Below are 22,287 nucleotides of genomic sequence, written 5' to 3' on the forward strand. Positions count from 1 at the left end.
CTGGGGGAGAAACGGCGGTGGATGTTTGCAGCAACAGAACCCGTTCCTGTGGTTAGTTAGGGCAAGCCTGGTTCCCAGGCATAACAGTCTCACACCTGGCACAATTTTAGGAGGTTGGTTTGTGGGAGCGCTGAGCCCCCAGAAAACTCCATCACCAACCCTTGAGCCCACTGAGTTCCGGTATCCATGGACTGCAGATACAGTCTACTCTCTTTTAATGTGCAGATGGTAGTAATAGCATCTATCGCTTGCATAATAATGTGCAGATATTTTTAGAAAGTGATTTTCTACAAAGTCATGCTTGTGATCCTGGCAAAGCGTCCCTAGGACTTTAGTATGAATGAGTTTGTCAGGTCACTATTGAAGCCACACGGACTATTTGGTTGTGGCCAAAGACAAAGGAAAAGCAAAGAGAAAAGTGCAGAAAAGAAAACGTATAGTATTCATTCATCATTTGTTCATCCATTCAGCATTCTCTATATGCTGGGCAGTGTACTGGCCAAAAGAAAACATCATTCCTGTCTACTTTCGTGAAATGCAGAGCCTCATACAAGAGAGCAGTAGTAACCTAATAAACCCATAACCCTCAATTGCACATTGCCAGAAGAGTGGAAAGTGTTGATCAGGGAAGGCCTCTGAGGAAGCGTTATTAAACTAAGATTTAAATAGTGATACATACTCAAATCTACAATGGTGCTGTTATTGGCCACAGTCATTGTCCCTGATCATCATCCATATTTTATAGTGGAAGAAACAAAGTTGCTTTGAGGTGAATTGTCCATTCACACGGCTTAGTAAGCAATGAATCTGAACCAGGTTCCCAGCTCTAGTATGCTTAACCACCATATGCTGCTGCCTCACAACAGAGAGGGAACAGCCAGCATTCTGACAGGTCTCTAAAGCAGAGAAATCTGAAGATAAACTTCCAACCCTCCGTCCTTCATAGGTCTGCTTGCCCCTCAAGTTGTACAGAATACCAGAGTCAGCATCATTGAAGCTGTTATTATTGGTTAGAAGCTCTGGGACTAACTGCACACATGTTGCCTGAAAATAATGCTTACCGCAAGGAGAGACTTGCTGTAGGTGCCCCTGAGCCAGAGGTCACCTGAAAGCTGGAAATTCTCTTAGCCCATTTGAAGTGAGCCGGCCTTTATCTCCTTGTGACAGAGACCAAGGACAGTGAGTCAAGAGGGAAAAAAAATTTTACTGTACTATAGATGACACTTCCCGCGTGTAGGATTTTTTAATTGTGTTCAGCTATTTAGTGTAATTACACCTAATCACATAATTTCTGTAAATTGGTGAAGTGACATAATTTAAGTGTTTAACAAGAAATGTAGATTAAATAATTATAATGTATAGCTGCAATTTATGGGTAATGATGGGCAAATTTTAAACTTTGCAAAATAGTGTAATTTGAGCCTTCATGGAAATATCTCACCATTTCTCTTTCCTATTTCTGACCAAGTGCAACAGCTTTGAAAGCTACATAATGTAAACTTAAAGGCTTCTCTCTTTCTAGGACATCCTTAATATAGAGTGTTCCTAAGAGACTAATGTGATTTTAGCCTCTCCCCAGAAGTCTAATATGAAATTAACTGCCTCAGAAGGAATTCAGAATTCCAGCTGTTTCTTAAGTGAAATGACAATTCCAAAGTCTGAAAACTCTAGAAATAAATGGTGACTTTGACCCTGGAGCTGTCATTCATATGTTAATTGTTAAGTCATACAACACATATTTATCTGTGTATCTGTGTCTATTATGTGTCATATATTGTGCCAGCTGAGTGCTGGACATTCTATAGTGAACAGAGTCCAGGGAGGCCAAAAAAGAGAGGGGATGAGTAAGTAAGGCATGTCCAACATTGTCTTATCAAGAGAGCAACTAAGATAAGGGTCTTTCAACAGGGAGTTGATGTTGGTGATTTTTATGAGGCTTTGCAGTAGAGTGGTGAAGGTCAAAGCCAGAAGGAGTAGGTTGGGAGACAATTGACGTGAAATAGACCACTGCTTTTAAGAAATTTCATAGTGAAGTAGAAGAGTGAAATCAGATAGTAATTGACAAGAGGTGTTGAGCTTAAGGGAGACTACTGTCCTCCCACATCCCCCATAGGACAAGTTTATTTGAACCAAGTTGGGAAGCACAATGATAGCAAGATTTTATGAAAAAAAAAAAAAAAAAAACATTCATGCCAGGTTTTTACCTGATCCGTTTTTCTCATTCATTCATCACTCCAATCCTGTGAGGTATTTATTTGCTACTATTATTCCCATTGTAAGGTAAGGAAACTGAGGTTGAAGACATTAAATATCTTTCCCTGGATTGCTAGCTGGTAAGCTTGCCCTGGATTGTAAGCTGGATTGCAGCAAGACTGTAAAGAGCACCAGGTCTGTCTGATTCCAGAGTCAGCCTAAGCAGATTCTCTATAGGTAGAATTAAACATAAAAGGATGAGGGCTTATCATCAACAGTTCCAGGTCCCTAGAAGTCTGGAATAGATGTAATCCAATGGAGAAGTGCAGAGAGAATACCCAGTTATTCAAAGCAAAGCAATACCATTTTAATAGAAGGGAGAGCTAAAAGTAGAAGTACAGATGCAAGTTGAAAGATTCAGTGGAGGAGATCAGTGGTACTTTCATGCAATGGTTTCTATTTTTTTATAAGTTGAAGGTCCTATGATGATAGAGCAGAGATATGAAGGAACCAAGATTTCAGACTGAGGGGGAAATGGTGCATAGTCTTAACCCCTGGAAATGGGAGAGGGAGCTACTACAGAATTGTATTTGCTTGTTCTCCTTCAGGACCAAGTAAAGGTTATTGACAATGAATTTAATACATATGTGCAGATGTGCGGGCCAAGAGCTGGACTGATACGTGGTTGTGGTTTTGCCAAGCAAGTGAGAAAGGAGATTAATGGCACATGGAGACCGAGAATAGTGGTACAATGTGGCTATGGTCACAGATGAACCTTAGACTTTAATCATAAGGCGAAAGGAAGTGAAGCAAGGAGAGAGTCAATAGACAAGATGGAACTAGAAGATTCTCAGGACTGGAAATTCGGATGCATTCCATGTTTATTTTTGTTTGCAAATTGAATGAGGCTGTAGTTAGAGTGAAGAATGACTAACTTATTTTAGACCTCAGCCAGAATGGAAATTGCCCCCAGGTATTAGGAGAAAAGGTAGCCCCTAAAGGATACTATTTCTAAGAATGTTTACTATCATGGCTTCAGTGTTGCATCAGGTACCACAGTATATCCTCAGCCAATTCCTTAGAAAAGTCATATACATTAAGGAGATGTACATGCTTAAACATGTTAAAACTAAACTTTTATGTGATTAACATGAATGTCACAAAAACGTTTTGTATGAGTTTTCAATGTCAGTAAGTTTTTTGATAATGAAAATATTTTAAGTAACAACAAAAGCAAAGTATGGTTAAGAACCAATGTTATACAAAAACCGGGTTGATTAATCCCTGAAAATTGTGACTGTATAATTTAAATTATGACAATACATGGTTATCAATGACTTAAAATTCATAATATGCTAGAATGAAATAATTCACATATTTAAAATGAAAACTTTATTTTTAAATCTTCATTATATTCAAATCCTTTAGAATTTGGACCAAGGTCCATATGGTGAAAATTGCCTCTGCAAATGATCACCAAAATGATTATTGTTATTTTTATTATAAATCTGATATGGGGGCTTTCAACTTGTAAGTCAGAGGAAGGGAATATGAGGGTAGATATGTCTGCATGAGCACATAGGTGCATGTCTAAATATGCATAGGTGTTCACATGTGAGCCTGTGCAGGAGCACATGTGTATGCCTTGTGTACATGTGTGTGCATATCTATCGTAGGCCCTCTGGTATCATTCTTTGCAAAGAATTAGCAGTCATGATTTAATTATGCACATTATACTTATGTGGGCTTCCAGGTAAAATTTGTCGAGTAACCATACCATGTAATTTTCATTTGTACCTGATCATGATATGTTATCTGAAGATAGTCTGTGTAAAAGTGGTTTCAAAAACTTATGAAATCATTGGTATCATCAATGAGGAAATTTAAAATAATTTAAAATAATTTAAAATGACAACACTACCACAGTTCCTTACGTTTCTTTCTTAATTTATGTGTCATGGTCATGTTGAATACAGGGCAAGAAAGGAACAAAGGGTCTCACTGAAGAGTGAGTGGTTTTTGAGAAGGAAAGAAATTGCAGCTGCTTCTGTGTTTCCGAGGCAGACCAAGAAAAGTCATCATGCTTAAGATTGGGGCAAGAGAGGCTGCATGAGTGGTCTTATTCATAGCTCTGTGTTGCACATATCCATATTGTTTCCTCTGAGTGGCTGAGAAAAAGAATGGCTCTCCCTTTCCAATAGCTCGTTTGGAATATATAAAAGCCTTCCTCATCAGGCTGAGAAAATTACATCACTGATAAGTCAACCTTCTGTACCCTTTTGGATCCTAGTCTCTAGATAGAAAATGTGGCATTTTTAGACATTAAGACTATTTTGGATTCTTTTGACTTCCTCTAAGAGCAATTGGATCTGATGCAATGGGCTTTTCCCTTATCTCCTGGGCTATGAAGAGCTCTTTCATCATCACGGCATTTGAGTTGGCAGAGTCCCTGGAATAGGTCAGAAAAAGCTCCTGCAGAGATTTTTATATTAGAGCATTGTTAGCTAAATTAATCCTTTTGCCTAGATTTTCCTCACTGAAGAGAAATTTTGTAAAGTTAATTGGAGTCTCAGGAAGAGAACTAACAAAAGGCAGAACTTCAGTGGGGTCAAACAGGCATATTATCTCAAAACCAAAAAGATGAATTATAAGGGAGGATACGTGGCTTTTAACGCAATTAAAGCCTGAAAGGAAACTTAATTTTATCTAGTCCATTCTTTTCTCCTCATGGTAAGAGAGTTCATGAACATCTGTAGAGGCATACATTTTTAGCTATTACCCAGGATCTGCAGTGAGAAAAAATATATAGCTTTCCATGGAGTCTTCTGGTTATCAAGCAATTTGCTTGGTAACTTCTTTTCTCCAGCTTAAATACCATGTTTGAAATTCTATCAAATTTTTGTCTAGTCTTTCCTATAAGAAAACAGAAAAAAACAAATTATCAACTTTTATTGTGAATTATTAGCCCTCCTACTTACGATAACCTTAAGCACACTCTTGACTCTGAAAATATACTTTATTCTACTGTATTTTAAAAAACTATTTGATGATCCTTTCCCAGTATAAGGTCTTGTTTATACATCAAAGCTACTTTCTTATATATTTCACATACTGTCTTTGATGATCCTTTCCCTGTATAAGGTCTTGTTTATGCATTAAAGCTACTTTCTTATATATTTCACACAATGTCTATGTCTTAGATACACAATTTCCTCATTCCTTACTAAATCATTAAATATTAAGCTTTTATTTTAGTGCAGTTATTGTATGTTTGTCTCATTATTGTACACTGAATTAAATCTCTTTAGGAACTAAATTTACATTAAAAAAATATATATATATGTATAGTATCTATCATAGGCACCCTCTACTGACATTGATCAGAAAGGATAATCTGTTAACTGGTTTCGCCACTAGATGGCACTGATCTGCCTTTGGAAGTTGCTAAGGACATTTGCTTAATTGAGAACAATTACTATTTTAATCAAGAAATATATCACCTTTTTTAACCAATAGGCTTTTAAGTTTGAAATGAGTTTTAGTATTCACAAATATCTGCTATTGCTTAGAGCAACCGTAAAAAGTTAAGAGACCAACAACAAACAACAAGTGAGTATTGCTCTTTTCTATACTAACATTTTTATCCCTTCAACTTTATAGTTTATGCCAAAAAAGTAGAATTCAACATTGAATTTAAACATTTTCAGGCTTGCCAGATTTCATTATTGTCTTCTAAAATGTTGTCCATTCCTTTTTACTATTGATCCAAGAGTTAAACTTTTTAAGTTCTTTAATAGACCCTAGTTATTTAAGTGTGACTATCAACTTCTTTTTAGAGAAGGTGTTTGTTTGCCTTTTCTCCTTTAGCTACCTGTAACAAATCTCATATAATTATTTGCTTGTGTCCTGTTTACCTGAATTTCTGGTTCAATCAGGATCACGTTTTAGATAGGAAGTTAATTTTTTTCCAACACAAAGATGCATAATAAGAAAATGCTATTATTTTTAAAAGACAGCCATTTATTCCCTTCAAATTGAGATTCATTGTAAAATATATCCAAAGAAATACTGGAAATATTTGTCTTGGTTAAGCCTTAATTTGCCCTCATGTGGATGAAGGCTGGCAAATATGATATAGCAAATTAGCTTAGGATATGACATTGCCATTAGCTACCACAGGGCTTCAGAATATCTACATCAAGGTTCTTAACCCTGGAAGTGTGCATCAGAATTACCTGTGGAGCTTCTTAAAAGGATAAAAACACAATCTCCATCACAGATCTATTTATTGAATCAGAAACTATCGGTTGGGAGCACAGCCATCTGTGGTTAAAGGCTTTAATGACCGCTCTGGGATGCAGCCAAAGATAAGAATGATTGGTCTTCAAAGAGGAGATTTGATTCAAGAGCATCATCTTATTTAAATATCCTGCGCCATGGCTCAGCACTCTGGAATCTGGAGCCAGCTTGCTCCCAGCATTTTCACTCATTAGCTCTGTGAACTAAAGAAAGTTAGTTATGGTGCTGTCCTTCAGGTTTCTTGACCACATAATGGTGACAATAAGAGTATCCATCTTATAAGAGGTTGTCCTGAGGAATAATAGTTCTAATCCATGTAAAATGACTGAAACTTAGTCCTCAATAGGGAAGAGCTGTTGTTGTTGTTGTTGTTGTTGTTGTTGTTGTTGTTGTTACTGTTGTTTTTATCATCATCATCATTTGTACTGTTGCAAACATATAGCTGCTCTATGTATTGATAAGCTTCAAGTTTGTATAAATTTACTTTTGTAATTATTGTATTTATTTTTGCTATATTTAGTTTTAGTTTTGTACTACATTGGGTGAGAGTCACGTGGATTAAAGTTTATAAAGACAAAGCTGGGGAAGGTGAAGTAACAATTATAAAAGCACACAAAGGGTGCCTATGTGGCTTAGTTCGTTAAGCGCCTGACTTTGGCTCAGGTCATGATCTCATGGTTCATGGGGTGGTCATGTTCTCGCTGTTTGTGTGTTTGAGCCCCATGTCAGGCTCTGTGCTGACAGCTCAGAGCCTGGAGCCTGCTTTGGATTCTGTGTCTCCCTCTCACTCTGCCCCTCCCCCACTCATGCTCTGACTCTCTCTCTCTCTCCCCCTCAAAAATAAACATTAAAAAATTAAAAAAAATAAAAAAAATAAAAAAAAATAAAAACACAAAATCTTCACAAACATTTTACAAGCGTTTAGAGTCAATTCACTTATGGATGGTCAAGAATTGATTTCATGTTGTTTTCTTTCTTTTTTTCCATTGTCATTTAAGATTTGCTCAGAACTCCCATTTATAATTTTTTTTAAAAATAAATGTATTTCATGTGTAAAGGATTTACATTTTCATATGATCATCAAGACATTGGGCCAATATCATGTAATTAAGAGATAACTGAACTCTTCTTAAAAGAAACATTTAGTAATTAAAACTTACTGAAACCTGAAGTTGGGAATGTTTGAACTCCATCCAAAACTTTGTCAGAGCACATATATTATGATCTTTCATACTATTGTCTTGGGTGCCACTGCCATATATGGAATCCAAAGAATATTCCACAATTCGCCTGAAATTATCTTTCTTTTTTTCTTTATCTGGTGATTAAAGTTTCTGAAGGAGTCTCAGCTCAAGGATCACTGACTCCAGAAATCCTCAGAAGATCCCCAACCCACTAATTCCAAGGTCCATACTCCCTCTGTTTTTAGGCCTCTTGTGTTTATATATAGCTGTTACATCCCAGTTGGATTATACACTTATTGAGAACAAAAAACCATGACTGATGGAACTTAGTAATTCTACACCCCCTATCATGTGCTTGTTTATGTATTTAGGTATGTATGTATTTATTTATTTAGAGAGCACAACCAGGCGTGCACGAGCAAGGGAGGGGCAGAGAAAGAGGGAGAGAGAGAATCCCAAGCAGGCTCCATGCTGTCAGCACGGTGGGGAACCACGAGATCATGACCTGAGCCCAAATCCAGAGTCGGACGCTCAACCGACTGAACCACCCAGGCGCTGCCCCTCATGTGCTTTTTTTTTTTTTTTTTTTCCCCAACGTTTTATTTTATTTTTGGGACAGAGAGAGACAGAGCATGAACGGGGGAGGGGCATAGAGAGAGGGAGACACAGAATCGGAAACAGGCTCCAGGCTCCGAGCCATCAGCCCAGAGCCTGACGCGGGGCTCGAACTCACGGACTGAGAGATCGTGACCTGGCTGAAGTCGGACGCTTAACCGACTGCGCCACCCAGGCACCCCCCTCATGTGTTTTTTAATAAAAAAGTTTACCATGTTGCTTATAATTTTTTAGGCTAAATGGGTGATGGGCATTAAAGAGGGCACTTGTTGTATGAGCACTGAGTGCTGTATGTCACTGATGAATCACTAAATTCTATTCCTGAAACCAATATTACATGATATGTTAACTAACTACAATGCAAATAAAAAATTGACACACACACACACACAGATTTTTTTTTTGGATTTTCTCATAACCCTACATATGTTTATATTAATAAAACTGGCAAATTCTAGATTAATAAAATGAGGCTTGGAAAATAATTTTCATAGTTTACTTGATAGGGTGGGCAAAAAGTGAACAAATATGGCATTTAGAATGAAATAAAACTTGAACTATAAGGATCATGGAAATTTGAAAATTAAAACCCTTGAAATAAGGTCAACATTAACCACCAATCCAGCAATAACAAAAACTAGTGTGAAAACAATTCATATACAGACAGAAAATGAAACAACTTCAATTTATGTATGTGTCTATATCTGTAGCTATATCATTTTAATGATTGACCATATATTTTCTGCGAATGTTGACATTACATGTGATAGGATGTCATATATCAAATATGACGTAAAATATTTGTTTGGAAGTTTAACCAATTATTGAAGTAAGTAGTTTTTTTTTCTTAACTATGTATATAAGCAAAATGCATTTCTTGATGTTTATGTTTCAGAATTTCGCCATTTTTTTAAAAGCAGAGAGAAAGTAGAAAGGCTTATTTTGACTTTATGAATTATAGGAGCAAAGTATGTTTTTGATATTTATCAAGGATTTAATTGAGTGATTCATTTGCTGTTTCATCATTATATTGTTATAGCATGTTGATGTGTGATTTAGTTTCCATTAAGTGTTGCTAGAAGATTAATCTAGTTTAAGATGCTGACTAGGCAAGCAAAATGTTTGCTCACTGCAAGCATTTTTATAATTAACTTAGCAGCACAGATAAATAAAGAGGTAATCTCATAGTAACACGGAGGACTTGATATGACGGGTGGTCTAAAGAAGTACATTTTAAATAGTAATTCATTGATATATAAGTGGATATTTGTAGAGGGAAAAGGAGCTTGATGTTTAGCCATGACATGTCCAAACTTGCAGTATTTTTCAATTTCATGGCCAAAAAAAAGGTTGAAGGCAATAAAATACATGGTAAGTAGTGCAGTACATTACTGAGTTATTATGGCAAAATGTGTGAATGGGTATAATATTATATACTCATTCGTGCCCTCCCGTATGCAGGAAGACTACTATTCCATTGTAAAAATTATAGATTAGGTTTGAGAAAGAAGAGATTTAGTTAAAATTCCTACATTTCTGAAGTCTGTCTCCTTTTTTGAAGTGAAACTAGGTCTCAAATATGCAAGTACTATTAAAAATACTTGAAGTAAGACTTCATCATGGGAAAATGTAAGTAAAGCACACCCAGACACACCTTGGATTCCAATACATGTGTTGAAATCTTAAGACAGATTTATAGAAGCAAAAAGTATTATCTGGAGAATCAGCAAATTAAAGGGACCTTCCCCAATCACAAAGCACTATTGGCTTCATATCCTTCTAGGATAACCAATTATGACGCCCTAGGGACACCTAACAGCCTTCTGAAATCAGATCCAAAGTGGAGACAGAGATCATAGTCAAGTAGAATCTTTTCCCTGACCTTTGCTTGTTACTTCGGACCCCTGATGACTAACACTTACTCCTGAATTGTACTTCATTTCCCTGTACCGGTATATATAGCGCTTGGTATATAGTGTTTGGTTTGTGCCAAACATTGTTCTTAGTGTCTTACAGCTATTAGAACATTTAACTTTGTAATGTTCATATGGGGGGTATTATTTTCACAATCACATTTTACAGATAAAGAAACTAAGGCAAAGAGAATAGCCAATATGACCAAGATCGTGTAGCTGTATAAGTAATAAAGCCAGAATTCAAGCAAAGAAGTCTGTTCCAGAGACGGCTCAAAACCAATATTTGAAACCACCAAAAACAGACTAGCAAACAGACTGTTTGTTCTTTGAATGTAAAGAAGAAACCACAAAAGTTTATATGTAGAATGCTATCTTTTAATTTCATTTTTTGCTCCTTGATCTATAAATGAAATTTTATTCCACTTATTCAGCCTAAGAAAATCAGGAACTAGATCTCATATTTCATATGTACAGAAATACCTTCCGGCTCCACAACCAGAGAGGGTTAGTGTTAGATGTTAGCAATTACACTTAAATGAGACTCATTTCAAACAAAGTCAAAATTAAGGAATCTGATTTGGCGATATATCATCATGGTTTTAGAAGTCTTGTATTCTCTCCAAACCACCTTGTCCTCAGGGGATTCATTACTTTACAAGGAGGCTTGTGGAAGGTCTAGTTCGGATTCGTATTTTCACTGCGTAAATGTGGCCTCTCTAGTTGCAACTTTCAGTTAGGTAAATACTTTAGATAAACAGCTCCATTATTTTTTCTGTATGACTGAAGATAATTGGTTAAATTATAACTAAATTCTATATTAACTATGATCTTCTTGTAATTACCTCAATTAATGTTTTTAATTGACATAATGATTCACTTTTTAGCTTAGTACCTGAGGCATTTCCATTAACTCTCTGCCATGAAACGCATATTGTGATTGCTCACGGGAGAAATGTCCAACACGCTTGCTTGTCCCTTAAGTGTATATAGAAGCCTCTCGACTTACAAACTGCTAAAGTCTGAACAGTTATTGTCACCCCTTTATAAACCAAAAGTAATATCATTAAAATGTGTGCTTTTGCTACCTGTTAGAAACAGGCAAAGAAGACAAAGAAGAGCATGTTTTTGAAGGATATTCTTTAAGTTAAGGGATTTTCTCTCTTTTTTTTTAAGTTAAGTTGATTTTTATTTAGAGAGAGAGAGCATGTGTGTGCACAAGTGGGGAGGAGCAGAGAGAGAAGGGAAGAGAGAGAATCCCAAGCAGACTCCATGCTGTCAGCATGGAGCCCCATGCGGGACTCAAACTCATGAACCGTGAGATCATGACCTGAGCCAAAAGCAAGAGTCAGACGCTTAGCTGACTTAACCACTCAGGTGCCCCGGTTAAAACATTTTCTTAAACTTCAAGGTAAAGTTCCTCATTTCTTCTATGTAGTATTCTGATCTTATGTTGATGGTCATGAAGACAAACTCCTCCAGAAGCGGATATAGAGGGACAAATTAATGAATCTAGAAGTTGCACACACCCACCCTATCATGGCTTCCAGATTGCCCAGCTCATGTGAATACATAAGAAAAGAAATCAATCCCTTTCAGCCAAAACTGAAGGTGCCTAGGAACAAAGAACTTTTGTATTAATCCAGAAAAAGGAAATGGCCTAAAGCCAGAGCACAACTAGCGGAGTCTTGAAAACATTGTATTAACTCAGGGAAGTTGTAGTTTTCTGGTTGGTCTGATGAAACTTCCCTGAAGGCCCTGAAAATCTCTTCTGGTCATTGATTAATTCCGGTCAAAGATTAATTTTGTTAGCCTGTCTTCTAAAATGAAAAAAACGATGTCTTCTCGCCATTAAATAAAAATATAAGTACTGTGGATGTTGTATAAATGGGAAACTGACTTTTGGAGTTCTTAGATATCAGGTTATAGACCCGCACCTGTGTGATACTACTCTCCTGGGTAGTATTTATGGAAATGCTATTTGTGGGTAGTGTTTTTGAAAATAAAATGCATTTATGAAAACGGTGATTCCACTCACTCACATGGTTTCCACTAAGATCTATATGCCAGTGACTCCAAAATCTACATCTCTAGATTTGACCTATTATTTATTATTAATATTATTGTTATTATTATTATTTCTAAAGACCCTTAAGTAGGGAAGAAATATATTAGGTTTAGCAAATTCACTGCTTAGTGGTGTCCATTACCAGTTTGAGTAGATAACTCGTGAGCTGTGGCAAATGTGTCAAAGGAGGCCAGGAAGTAAGCGCGGAGCTGATGACAAATCTGTAAAGTTGGTCAGTGGTGCTGAAAGCACTGCTGTGATTGGAAACCTTGAACTGTTGTTGTGCCAATCAACATATTTAAGTGATATAATCCCGAGCACTCAGATGTGTAATTGCAGAGCAGTGATGTGGGGTATGGCACTGATCTGATGTTGGGATTCTAGTAGGCAGCTCTGTTGGCATGATGGGATGTGGAGTTATTGGGGTACGTGTGTGAGGGCAGTGCAGATAGTAATTCAGACCTTTGGAAAGCAAAGGAGCAGAAAAGGTCAGGAGGAAGTTGACTGAGATCACATGAAGAAGGCAAGAGCCTGGATATCTGGATGAGACCAAGAGGTAGTCAATAGTGCAGAAAAGAATGGGGGAAAAGAAGTAGTTCTGACTGTTCCTTATCATTCTCCTTGCTGTATAAACTGTGGTGAGGATCAATTCTGATCGTATGTGTTAAAAGTTGAGAGGAGTCCCTGGCACATGGTGAGTACTCATTGAACTCTATCCAATAGTGGTGGTGGTCTTGGTGGTGGCAGTAAGTAGACATAGTGACAGCAGCAGTGGCATTGTAGTGCCTTTCCTAGACTATGGAAATAACTCATTTTTTATTCCTTTGGAACCTAACTTCTGGTACATCCTCCACACTTCCACTGTGGATAGCCCTCCGCCTAAAACTCCTATGAGCTTCCTAGTGACTTCCCATTGACTGAATAAATCAGAATTATTTAACAAGGCATAACAAAGAACCCTCTGCATTTAGCCCTAGCACTTTTGGGAACTGAGGGATTAAGCAGGTGAAAGATCATCGGATACAACCATATTGCAGTTCCCATCACTCTATATGAGAGTAAGCAATCACATGACTAGTCCAAGTATGGTTTCTCATACTTGGAAATTAGTGTGTGTGTGTGTGTGTGTGTGTGCGTGCGCGCATGCATGCATTTTCTTCTCTGTGAAATTAATTCATTCAGATTCAACTAGTCAGAATGAATTTTTCTTTCTCTTCTGATTTAATCATATATCTACTATAGCATTTCTCGCATAACTTAGCAATTTGTCTGTCTCTCCCACTAAATCCTTAACAATTTGTCTCAAGGACTCATAATAGTACTTCATATCTAATATCAACTAGCTAAACATTTGGAAAATAGTGAATGCTACAGTCTGAACATAAAGAAAATAACACATTCGATGAACTATATCATCTCAATGTACTTTAGCTCTGGTCTCACACTTCTGTTATGCACAGACACTTAGGAAAATAGTTTGTCAGTAAAACAAACTGCCTACTTCTTACTGAAGAGTTCATGTTATTCAGTTGTACAAGTTTAAAGGTTAATATTCTTAACTCCTTCTAAATACTAAAATATCAATAGATTGACTAATTTAAAAATAGCTTCAGTTCTCTTCAATATGTGTAATAGTTTTATTCTGTGTATTTGAATTTAAAACGTGTATAAATGGGAAATGGATCTGTCAAATTTATAAGCAATGAGTGTTCATAAATCTTTTTAGTTCATGAATTAAATGATAAAGGCAAGAGAACAGAAAAGCAAAATATAATTTGTCTTGACATTGTGCAGAATTTTTTTTTCCTCTATGACTTTCTGGGATGATTAGAGTATTAAAGGAGAATAAACCTAACAGTTTAATGGGATACTTTCATTTCTAGTTAGTAGTCCCTCAATTCAAACTCAAGAAATGCAGCAAAAGAAAGATCTTGCAGGAGGATGCTCTGTTTGAAATTACCTTTGGTGGGACTTTTGTGTAATGGAATTAAGTCAGCAGGGACAGAAGAATGCTTAAAATGGCAGCTGGCTTCTTCCTGTTGCAAAGACATATGTCTTGATTTGTAATTACCAGAAAAACAGGTTGCACATACTGTACTTTAAATCATTTTCCCAGCTACGGGAACTAGTACAGACATGTATGCAGAGGACACACGGCACTCTTCTTTTAATTTCTCAAAAGTTTTTTTTTTTTTAAATCAGATCCCTTTAATTAGAAATAATCACTGGATAATTAGTTACCTTTTATATAGCTTTATCTTTCATTAAAAAAAAAAGGTCACGATGTCATAAAAATAGACATAGTATTCAAACAATTGAATTGAACTGGGATGAATCAAATACTCACCAAAAATCTTATATGGAAACAACTATGGGAAATGTTATCCTAAAATGGTTAGGAACTTAAAGAACCAAAAATTTGATTTTGGAAAAGTAAAATCGCCTTTTGGCATTCTATTTACCGTTATTCAAAATCCAACAAACAAATTAAAAACAACAACAACAAAAAGAATTTTGCTTAATGTAAGGAACATAACCAGAAATCTATGGGCTGTTTAATTACTACCAACTATACAGGCAATTTAATTTTTTTTTATTTGAGGGGGAAACAGGGGAGAGGGGCAGAGGGAGAGAGAGAAAGAATCCTAAGCAGGCTCCACATTGAGTGTGGATCCCATTGTGGAGCTCTATCCCATGACCCTGGGATCATGACCTGAGTTAAAATCAAGAGTCTCGCACTCAACTAACTGAGGCACCCAGGCACCCAGGCAATTTAAATTTGAATGAAATTTTGACATTTAAAAGAATATCAATTAATGCAGTTGATTATTTATTTATTTATTTATTTAGCAAAAGGGTCTTTATTTGTAAAATGCCAAAGGGGCCCCTGGTACAACAGGACAGGCAGGCCAGCTTCTCAGCGGTTGGGGACATTTAGGCAGATGTGCTTGAACAAGAGGGTACCCTACCAGTCCTCTGTATCGACCTGGGCTGTCTTAAGGACAAGGGACACTAGCTCAAAGACAGGATAAGCTTCGGGGGCCCCAGGCTCCAGCAATTCTGGAACAGGCTCCTCCTTGGTCAGCACTTGGTCAGCCACTGGTGGCCCCCCAAGGCTGCTGGGGTTACGCCTCTGGGATCCTCTTGCTGCTGCCTGCAGTTATGTGCCTGGGATCTCTCTCGTCCCAGCTGTGGGGGCTGAGCATCCTCTGAGACCTCTTCCAGTGGTCTCGCAGGTGACACAGGGTGGCTGGGCTGGAGGGTGCCCCCAGTGCAGGACTTGGTGCCCTTTTGCAGGGAGCCTTCATAATAAGAAACTCTGGTTGTTCTCATTTGGATACTGAAATATCTGGTTAATCTTTCATTGAGACCCAGCAGGATCAGAGGATCACCCCTGTGGGGACTGGAGCCCCTGCCCCACCTCTCCTAGCCTCGAGATCTCTCTGCTGCACCCCCCTCCTCCATTGCTCTTCCTCCTGGGGGTCCATCACTGAAGAAAGGAAGGGAAGTGTCACCCAAAGTCAGCCAGTGCTTCTCCCCTCTCTGGCCCTTCTGCATGTCCGCCATTACCTTCGTGATATCCTCCTCAGGCTAGTTGAGGATCTCAGCCCACATGGTGTGGCTGGTCATACAGGTGCTTCTGGGCTGCCTCCCTACCGGGTGCAGCCTTCTCAACCAGCTCCCTTCTAAAGTTGTCTGTGCCCTCCCTTTACAGTTCATCATTTATTTTTATTTTTATTTTTTTTACTTTTTAATTTTAGAGAGAGAGAGCACATAAGTGCAGGAGAGGGGCAGAGGGAGAGAGAGAGAGAATCTTAAACAGGCTTCACCCTCAGCCCCGAGTCACTGGATGAAAGGCTTAATCCCAGGACCCTGGGATCATGACCTGAGCTGAAATGGAGAATCTGGGCTCAAACAAATGAGCCACCCAGGACCCCCCACAGATAGATTATCTTTTAAAGTAAACCTCTCCTGAGCACCTGCCTGCCTCAGTGGGTTAAGCCTCTGAATTTGATTCAGGTCATGATTTCCTGGTTGGTGAGTTCAATCAAGCCCCCACCTCAGGCTCTGTGCTGACAGCTCAGAACCTGGAGCTGCTTCCAATTCTGTCTTCCTGTCTTTCTCTCCCCCTCCCCCACTTGCTCTCTCTCTCTCTCTCTCTCTCTCCCCCCTCTCTCTCAAAAATAAATAAATGCTAAAAAAATATTTTTAAAGTAAACCTCTCTACAAAGTTGAGTGATCATTGGTGGCTCCCAAAACTACTTCGTCTAGTTTAATTTTACTTCTCATGGTTGTCTCAGAGATCAAAGGAAATAATATGTTTGAAATGCATGGGACAATACAAAACTGTAAAGCAAAATTATTTATTTAATCACAGTTTGCATTTGTCTGGTAGAAGCCTAAAATAGCATTTGTAAGAAGATTTTTATGAGGTAATTCACGTACCTTGCACCTCACCCATTTGAAAAAGTATATAGCTCTCAGTGGTTTAGAATACTCCTATACAACATTTACCATGGCCAATTTAGAACATTTTCATCATTTCAAAAAAAATCCTATGTCCTTCAGCTATTGCACATCTATTTTCCAGTTCCACCAGCCCTAAATAACCACAGATCTACTTTCTGTTTCCATAGAATTGCTTATTCTGTCTATTTCATATAAATGCAATCATGTAAAGGTTTTTTGGTGCCCAGGCTCTTTCTTTCTCTTAACATCACGTGTTGAAGGTTTGTCCAGGTTGTAGTGTGTATCTGTACATCATTCCTTTTTATGGCCAAATAATATTCCATCGTGTGGATATACCATGTTTTTAAAACCATTCATCAGTTGATGTTGTTTCCACCTTGGCTTTTGTGATAAAGGTGCAGAGAATATTTGTGTACAAGTTTTCATGTGGGCATAAGTTTTCATTTTTCTTGGGAGTGGAATTGCTAAGGCAAAACTCCATGTTTAACATTTTGAGGAACTTCCAGGGTGTTGTTCAAGTTACTACACGATTTTACATCCCCACTAGTAATGTATGAAAGATCTATTTTTTCCACATCCTCACCAACACTTGTTATTGTCTGTATTTTCCATTATAACCATCCTAGTGGGTGTGAATTTGTATCACATTTGGTTTCAATTTTTAGTTCCTTGATGACTCTGATGTTGAGCATCTTCTCATGTGTTTATTGGCCATTTGTATATCCCCCTTGAAGAAATGTCTATTCAGATCCTTTGCCCATTTATTAGTCTATTTGTCTCTTTATTATGAATCCTAAGTATTATTTATATATTTAAGTGCAAATTCCTTATCAGATATATGATTTACAAATATTTTCTCACATTCTTTGGGTTCCATTTTCACCTTTTTATGGTGTCCTTTGAAGCACAAAGTGTTTTTGGTTTTGTTTATTTTGTTAATTTTTATTTTATTTTTGAGAGAGAGAGCAAGAGCAGGGGAGGGGCAGAGAGAGAGAGAGAGAGAGGGAGAGAGGGAATCCCAAGCAGACTCTACACTCAGCACAGAGCCTGACATGGGGCTTGATGTCACGAACTGTGCGATCATGACCTGAGAGTCAAACACTCAACTGACTGAGCCATCCAGGCACCCCTGAAGTACAAAGTGTTTTAATTTTGATGAGGTCCTATTTATCTGTTTTCCTTATTGTTGTTGACACTTTTGTCATATCTAAGACTCCATGGTAATATCTGAAATCATGTAGATTCATCCCTGTGTTTCTTCTAAGAGTTGTATAATTTGGGGGGCGCCTGGGTGGCTCAGTTGGTTAGGCATCTGACTTCGGCTCAGGTCATGATCTCACGGTTTGTGGGTTCGAGCCCTGCTTCTGGCTCTGTGCTGACAGTTCAGAGCCTCGAGCCTGCTTCGGATTCTGTGTCTCCCTCTCTCTGCACCTCCTCCTCTTGCACTTTGTCTCAAAAATAAACATTAATTTTTTTTTTTAAAAGAGTTGTATAATTTTAGTTTTTCTATTTAGGTCTTTGATTTACTTTTAATTTTTGTATATGCTGTGAAATAAGGGTCTAATTTATTTCTTTTGCATGTAAATATACAAAAAGTCCCAGCACCATTTGTTGAAAAGACCAATCATAGGATTTTCTATAGATTGCTTACGATTTTCTATAAATGAGACAATATCAAGTATGAATAGGATAGTTTTGTATTTTTTTTTCAATCTGGATGCCTTTGATTTCTTTTTCTTGCCTAGATGTCCTTGTTATAGGTTCCAGTACAGTATTAAATAGGAGTGAAGAGAGCAGACATCTTTTTCGTTTTTTCTGATCTTAGGAGGAAAGCACCTAGCCTTTACCATTAATCATGATACGGGTTTTTTGTAGATGTCCTTCATAAGTCTGAGGAAAATCTTTTCTATTCCTATTGTTTTAGTTTTTTTTAGCATGGAAAAGTTTTGAATATTTCCAAATGTTTTTTCTGTGTCTATATAGTTGATCATGGTTTTTGTTTTTGTTTCTGTTTTTGTCCCACTTACATGTTGTATTACCTTAATGATTTTTTGGATACTAAACCAACCTTGAATTCCTGGGATAAATCCCATTCAGTGCTGTGCATGTGTGTGTGCTGCTGTATTCAGATTGCTAGTATTTTGTTGAAGATTTTCACAAGGGATATTCATTTGTGATATCCTTTTTCTTTTCTTATTATGTCTTTGTCTGGTTTTGAGTATCAGAGTTATACTAACCTCCTAAAATGAGTTGGGGAGTTTTCCTCCTCTTTGTTTTTTTTAAATATTTTGTGAAAAGCTGGTATTAGTTTTTTCTAAAATGTTTAGTAGAATTCACCAGTGAAACCATCTGGGTTTAAACTTTTGGGGGAGGGTATTTTAAAATTTCTAAGTTAGTCTCTTTGCATGTTAGAAGTTCAAGTGTATTTCTTCTTGAGTCAGTTTTAAAGTGTTTCTTTGGGGCGCCTGGGTGGCTCAGTCGGTTAAGCGTCTGACTTCAGCCAGGTCACGATCTCGCGGTCCGTGAGTCCGAGCCCCGCGTCAGGCTCTGGGCTGATGGCTCAGAGCCTGGAGCCTGTCTCCGATTCTGTGTCTCCCTCTCTCTCTGCCCCTCCCCCGTTCATGCTCTGTCTCTCTCTGTCCCAAAAATAAATAAACGTTGAAAAAAAATTAAAAAAAAAATAATAAAGTGTTTCTTTTTAGGAATGTGTCCATTTCATCTAAGTTATTTACTATACTGGCATATATCCTACTATTGTAATTTTTTAAAAGTGTAGCACTGTTCTAGCTTATATTTCTGATTCTAGTAATTGGAATCTTCTCTCTTTCTCCCCCCCCTCCTACTCCCACCCCCACTTTCTTTTGCTCAGCCTAGCTAAAGGTCTGTCAATTGTGTTGAATTTTTCAAAGAATCAGCTTTTGGTTTCATTGATTTTCTCTATTTTTTTTCTTTTCTGTAGTTCAGTAATTTCCACTGTAATCTTTATTATTTATTTCCTTCTGCTTCCGTAAGTTTACTTTGCTCTTCTTTTTCCTGTGTCTTAGGTAGAAGGTTAGGTTGTTTATGTGAGATCTTTCTCTCTCTCACTCTCTCTCTTTCTGCATATGTATTTATATGCATATATGTATACATGTTTATATGTATATATACTCTGTCTATATAGGCATTTATAGCTATAAAATTTCCCTCTGAGCATTACTTTAGCTGAGTCCTCTAAGTTTCAGTACATTGTATGTCTTTAGTTTTATTCCTCTCAAAAGTATTTTCTGATTTCCCTTGCGATTTCTCCTTTGGCCCATTGGCAATTTAAGACTGTATTGTATAATTTATACATAATTATGAGTTTCCCAGATTCCTTTTTGTTAGTGTTTTCTAATTTCATTCCATTATGACTGGAGAACATTTATTATTGTTATTATTATTATTATTGTTATTGTTATTATTATATTATCATTATTATTTTAAATTTCATGAGGTTTGTTCTATTCCCGGCATATGGTCTACCCTAAAAAATTGTTCTATGCACAGTTGAGAAGAATATATATAATTCTGCTGTTGTTGAGTATCCCATAGATGTCTGTTAGTTCTAGCTGGCTTATAATGCTATTCAAGTCTCCTATTTTCTTGTTGATTTTCTTACCAGTTGACTGTCCATTATTAAAAGTAAGGTATTAAAGTTTCGAACAATTATTGAAGTGCTGAACCCATATAAACATTTGGTTAATGCTATATTTGATGAAGAAGTTACTGAAATTCTCTCTGGGCTTCAATATCCTCATGAATATGAACAAGTCTTTACTTCATGGGCTTCTTAACACTCTTTGACTCTATCACTTTTATTAGACATAGGTCATAAATGAAACAAATCTGTAACTCATGAATGCTTATGCTAAAATACCACAGATATTCTAGTTCTTTTACAAAGGTGTTTCAGCGTTACCTCCTCAAGTAGAGTCAGAATCTGAAATCAAAACAGAGACTTGGCTAGGTTTTGTGGCCAGCTATTGTGCTTGGCCAACAATAATATGTTGTTTGAATGTTTTATTAAAGCTGAGGAATGTTAATATGTAGATTCAATTGATATTATTTTTCCAATGAGACTTTGGGGTTTTAAATTGAATTATTTTTGGTCATAATTAAGCCTGTCTTGGAGAAGAAACTTGGAACTTTGATAATAAATCTCGTGTGTTCTGTCCCTTTGGAAATGGGTGGACGCATGCAAACATTAGCTTCACCACGTGCATATGAAGTTTCTAACGTATTTGTCTCTTTTCCCCTCAAAAACATAAAGTATATGACTCACTGATAACTTCTGCTGACAGCCAAATGACCGTCTGAGATGGTTGTCATTAGAGATTGAAAACAGTTTATAATTCAAAGTTCAGTACAAACATGACCTCCGTTGAGAGGCCTTCTGCAAATCCCAGTTAGCATTACTTGATTCTGTCTCCAAATCACTGTGTACGCACCTATATTATGACACTTTCTCCACTGTTGTGTTTCTCCTATCTTCCCTCCCCACCTGAAAAAAAAAAAAAAAAAGGCTGAATGTTTGGAAGGAAAACTTTACCTCACAGGTAAGAGGTGCAAATAAATGCATATATCGTCATTTTGACTGTGATACAAGATGTTTCTGATATATGTGTTATTATCTATGCATACCTCAATGTAACAAAAATAATATGGTCTGTACTCTGTCCTACCTGAGTCTTCTATTCACAGCGTACTCCATGGGGTTTTAAGTTCATGGTTCACTCAGTACCCTTGTTGAAAATGAACCTCTTTATTTATTATTGGTGTGCTCAGGTGAATGAGCCAACTACTTTTCTTCCTTGACATTGGAATGTTATATTCTACGTTTGTCATTACACTTTAGCGAAACTTTACCCCATTTTCTGCTTCTGCTTGTGGTGGTTCCCAGTAGGTTCACCTGTTTGCCAGGGATTCTCTGACCCTGCCTCAACCGCAAGGGTTCCGAGATGTTTTTGCCAATATGCAAACTGCGTTGCCATCTATTGTCTGTACTTCAATATACTGAAATTGTCTGATGGATCAGATCTTACTTAGAAGTTAAATCCTTTATTAATTTAGTGACAAAGAGCCCTATTTACCTATCACATCATTATTATTTGGTACAGTTTGTTGAGAGGATAATTTAGGCTGTGCCACAGGCAAACTAATATTTGACCTTGACTGTCATCAAAAATATTTTAAGTCCAACAAACATGCCGACACATTAGAGAGGTTTAGATTTTTCACAGAATCCTAAGGCATAGACACACACATTACTATTTAATGTATGTTTATTGAAATACTTAGAAAATAAAACTAAACACAAAGAAGAATTACAACACCCCCTATTCCTTCTGTATTATCAATCCCTGAATATAAATATTGTTAAGATTGGGGTATATTCCTTTCCAGACCTCTGTCTATAAAACAATCTATATCTACACATGCTTTTGCTGTACAAAACAAAAAACAAAAAACCTACGTACTATTTTTTGTATTTTTTTTTACGCATCACCATACTATAACTCCAAGA

At 37.1% G+C, this 22,287-nt stretch overlaps 1 protein-coding gene across 1 annotated transcript in view; it reads right to left on the minus strand.

The window, feature by feature from the left end:
* LOC116738298 overlaps positions 1 to 22,287 on the minus strand; it is an 85,380-nt gene that overhangs the window by 52,820 nt on the left and 10,273 nt on the right. Inside the window, 2 exon segments of the mRNA XM_032594594.1 lie at positions 15,242 to 15,359; positions 15,404 to 15,863. Coding sequence (XP_032450485.1) covers positions 15,242 to 15,359; positions 15,404 to 15,863 — 578 coding nt within the window.

Source organism: Lynx canadensis, chromosome C2 (genome assembly GCF_007474595.2).
Source record: "Lynx canadensis isolate LIC74 chromosome C2, mLynCan4.pri.v2, whole genome shotgun sequence".
Taxonomy (NCBI): domain Eukaryota; kingdom Metazoa; phylum Chordata; class Mammalia; order Carnivora; family Felidae; genus Lynx; species Lynx canadensis.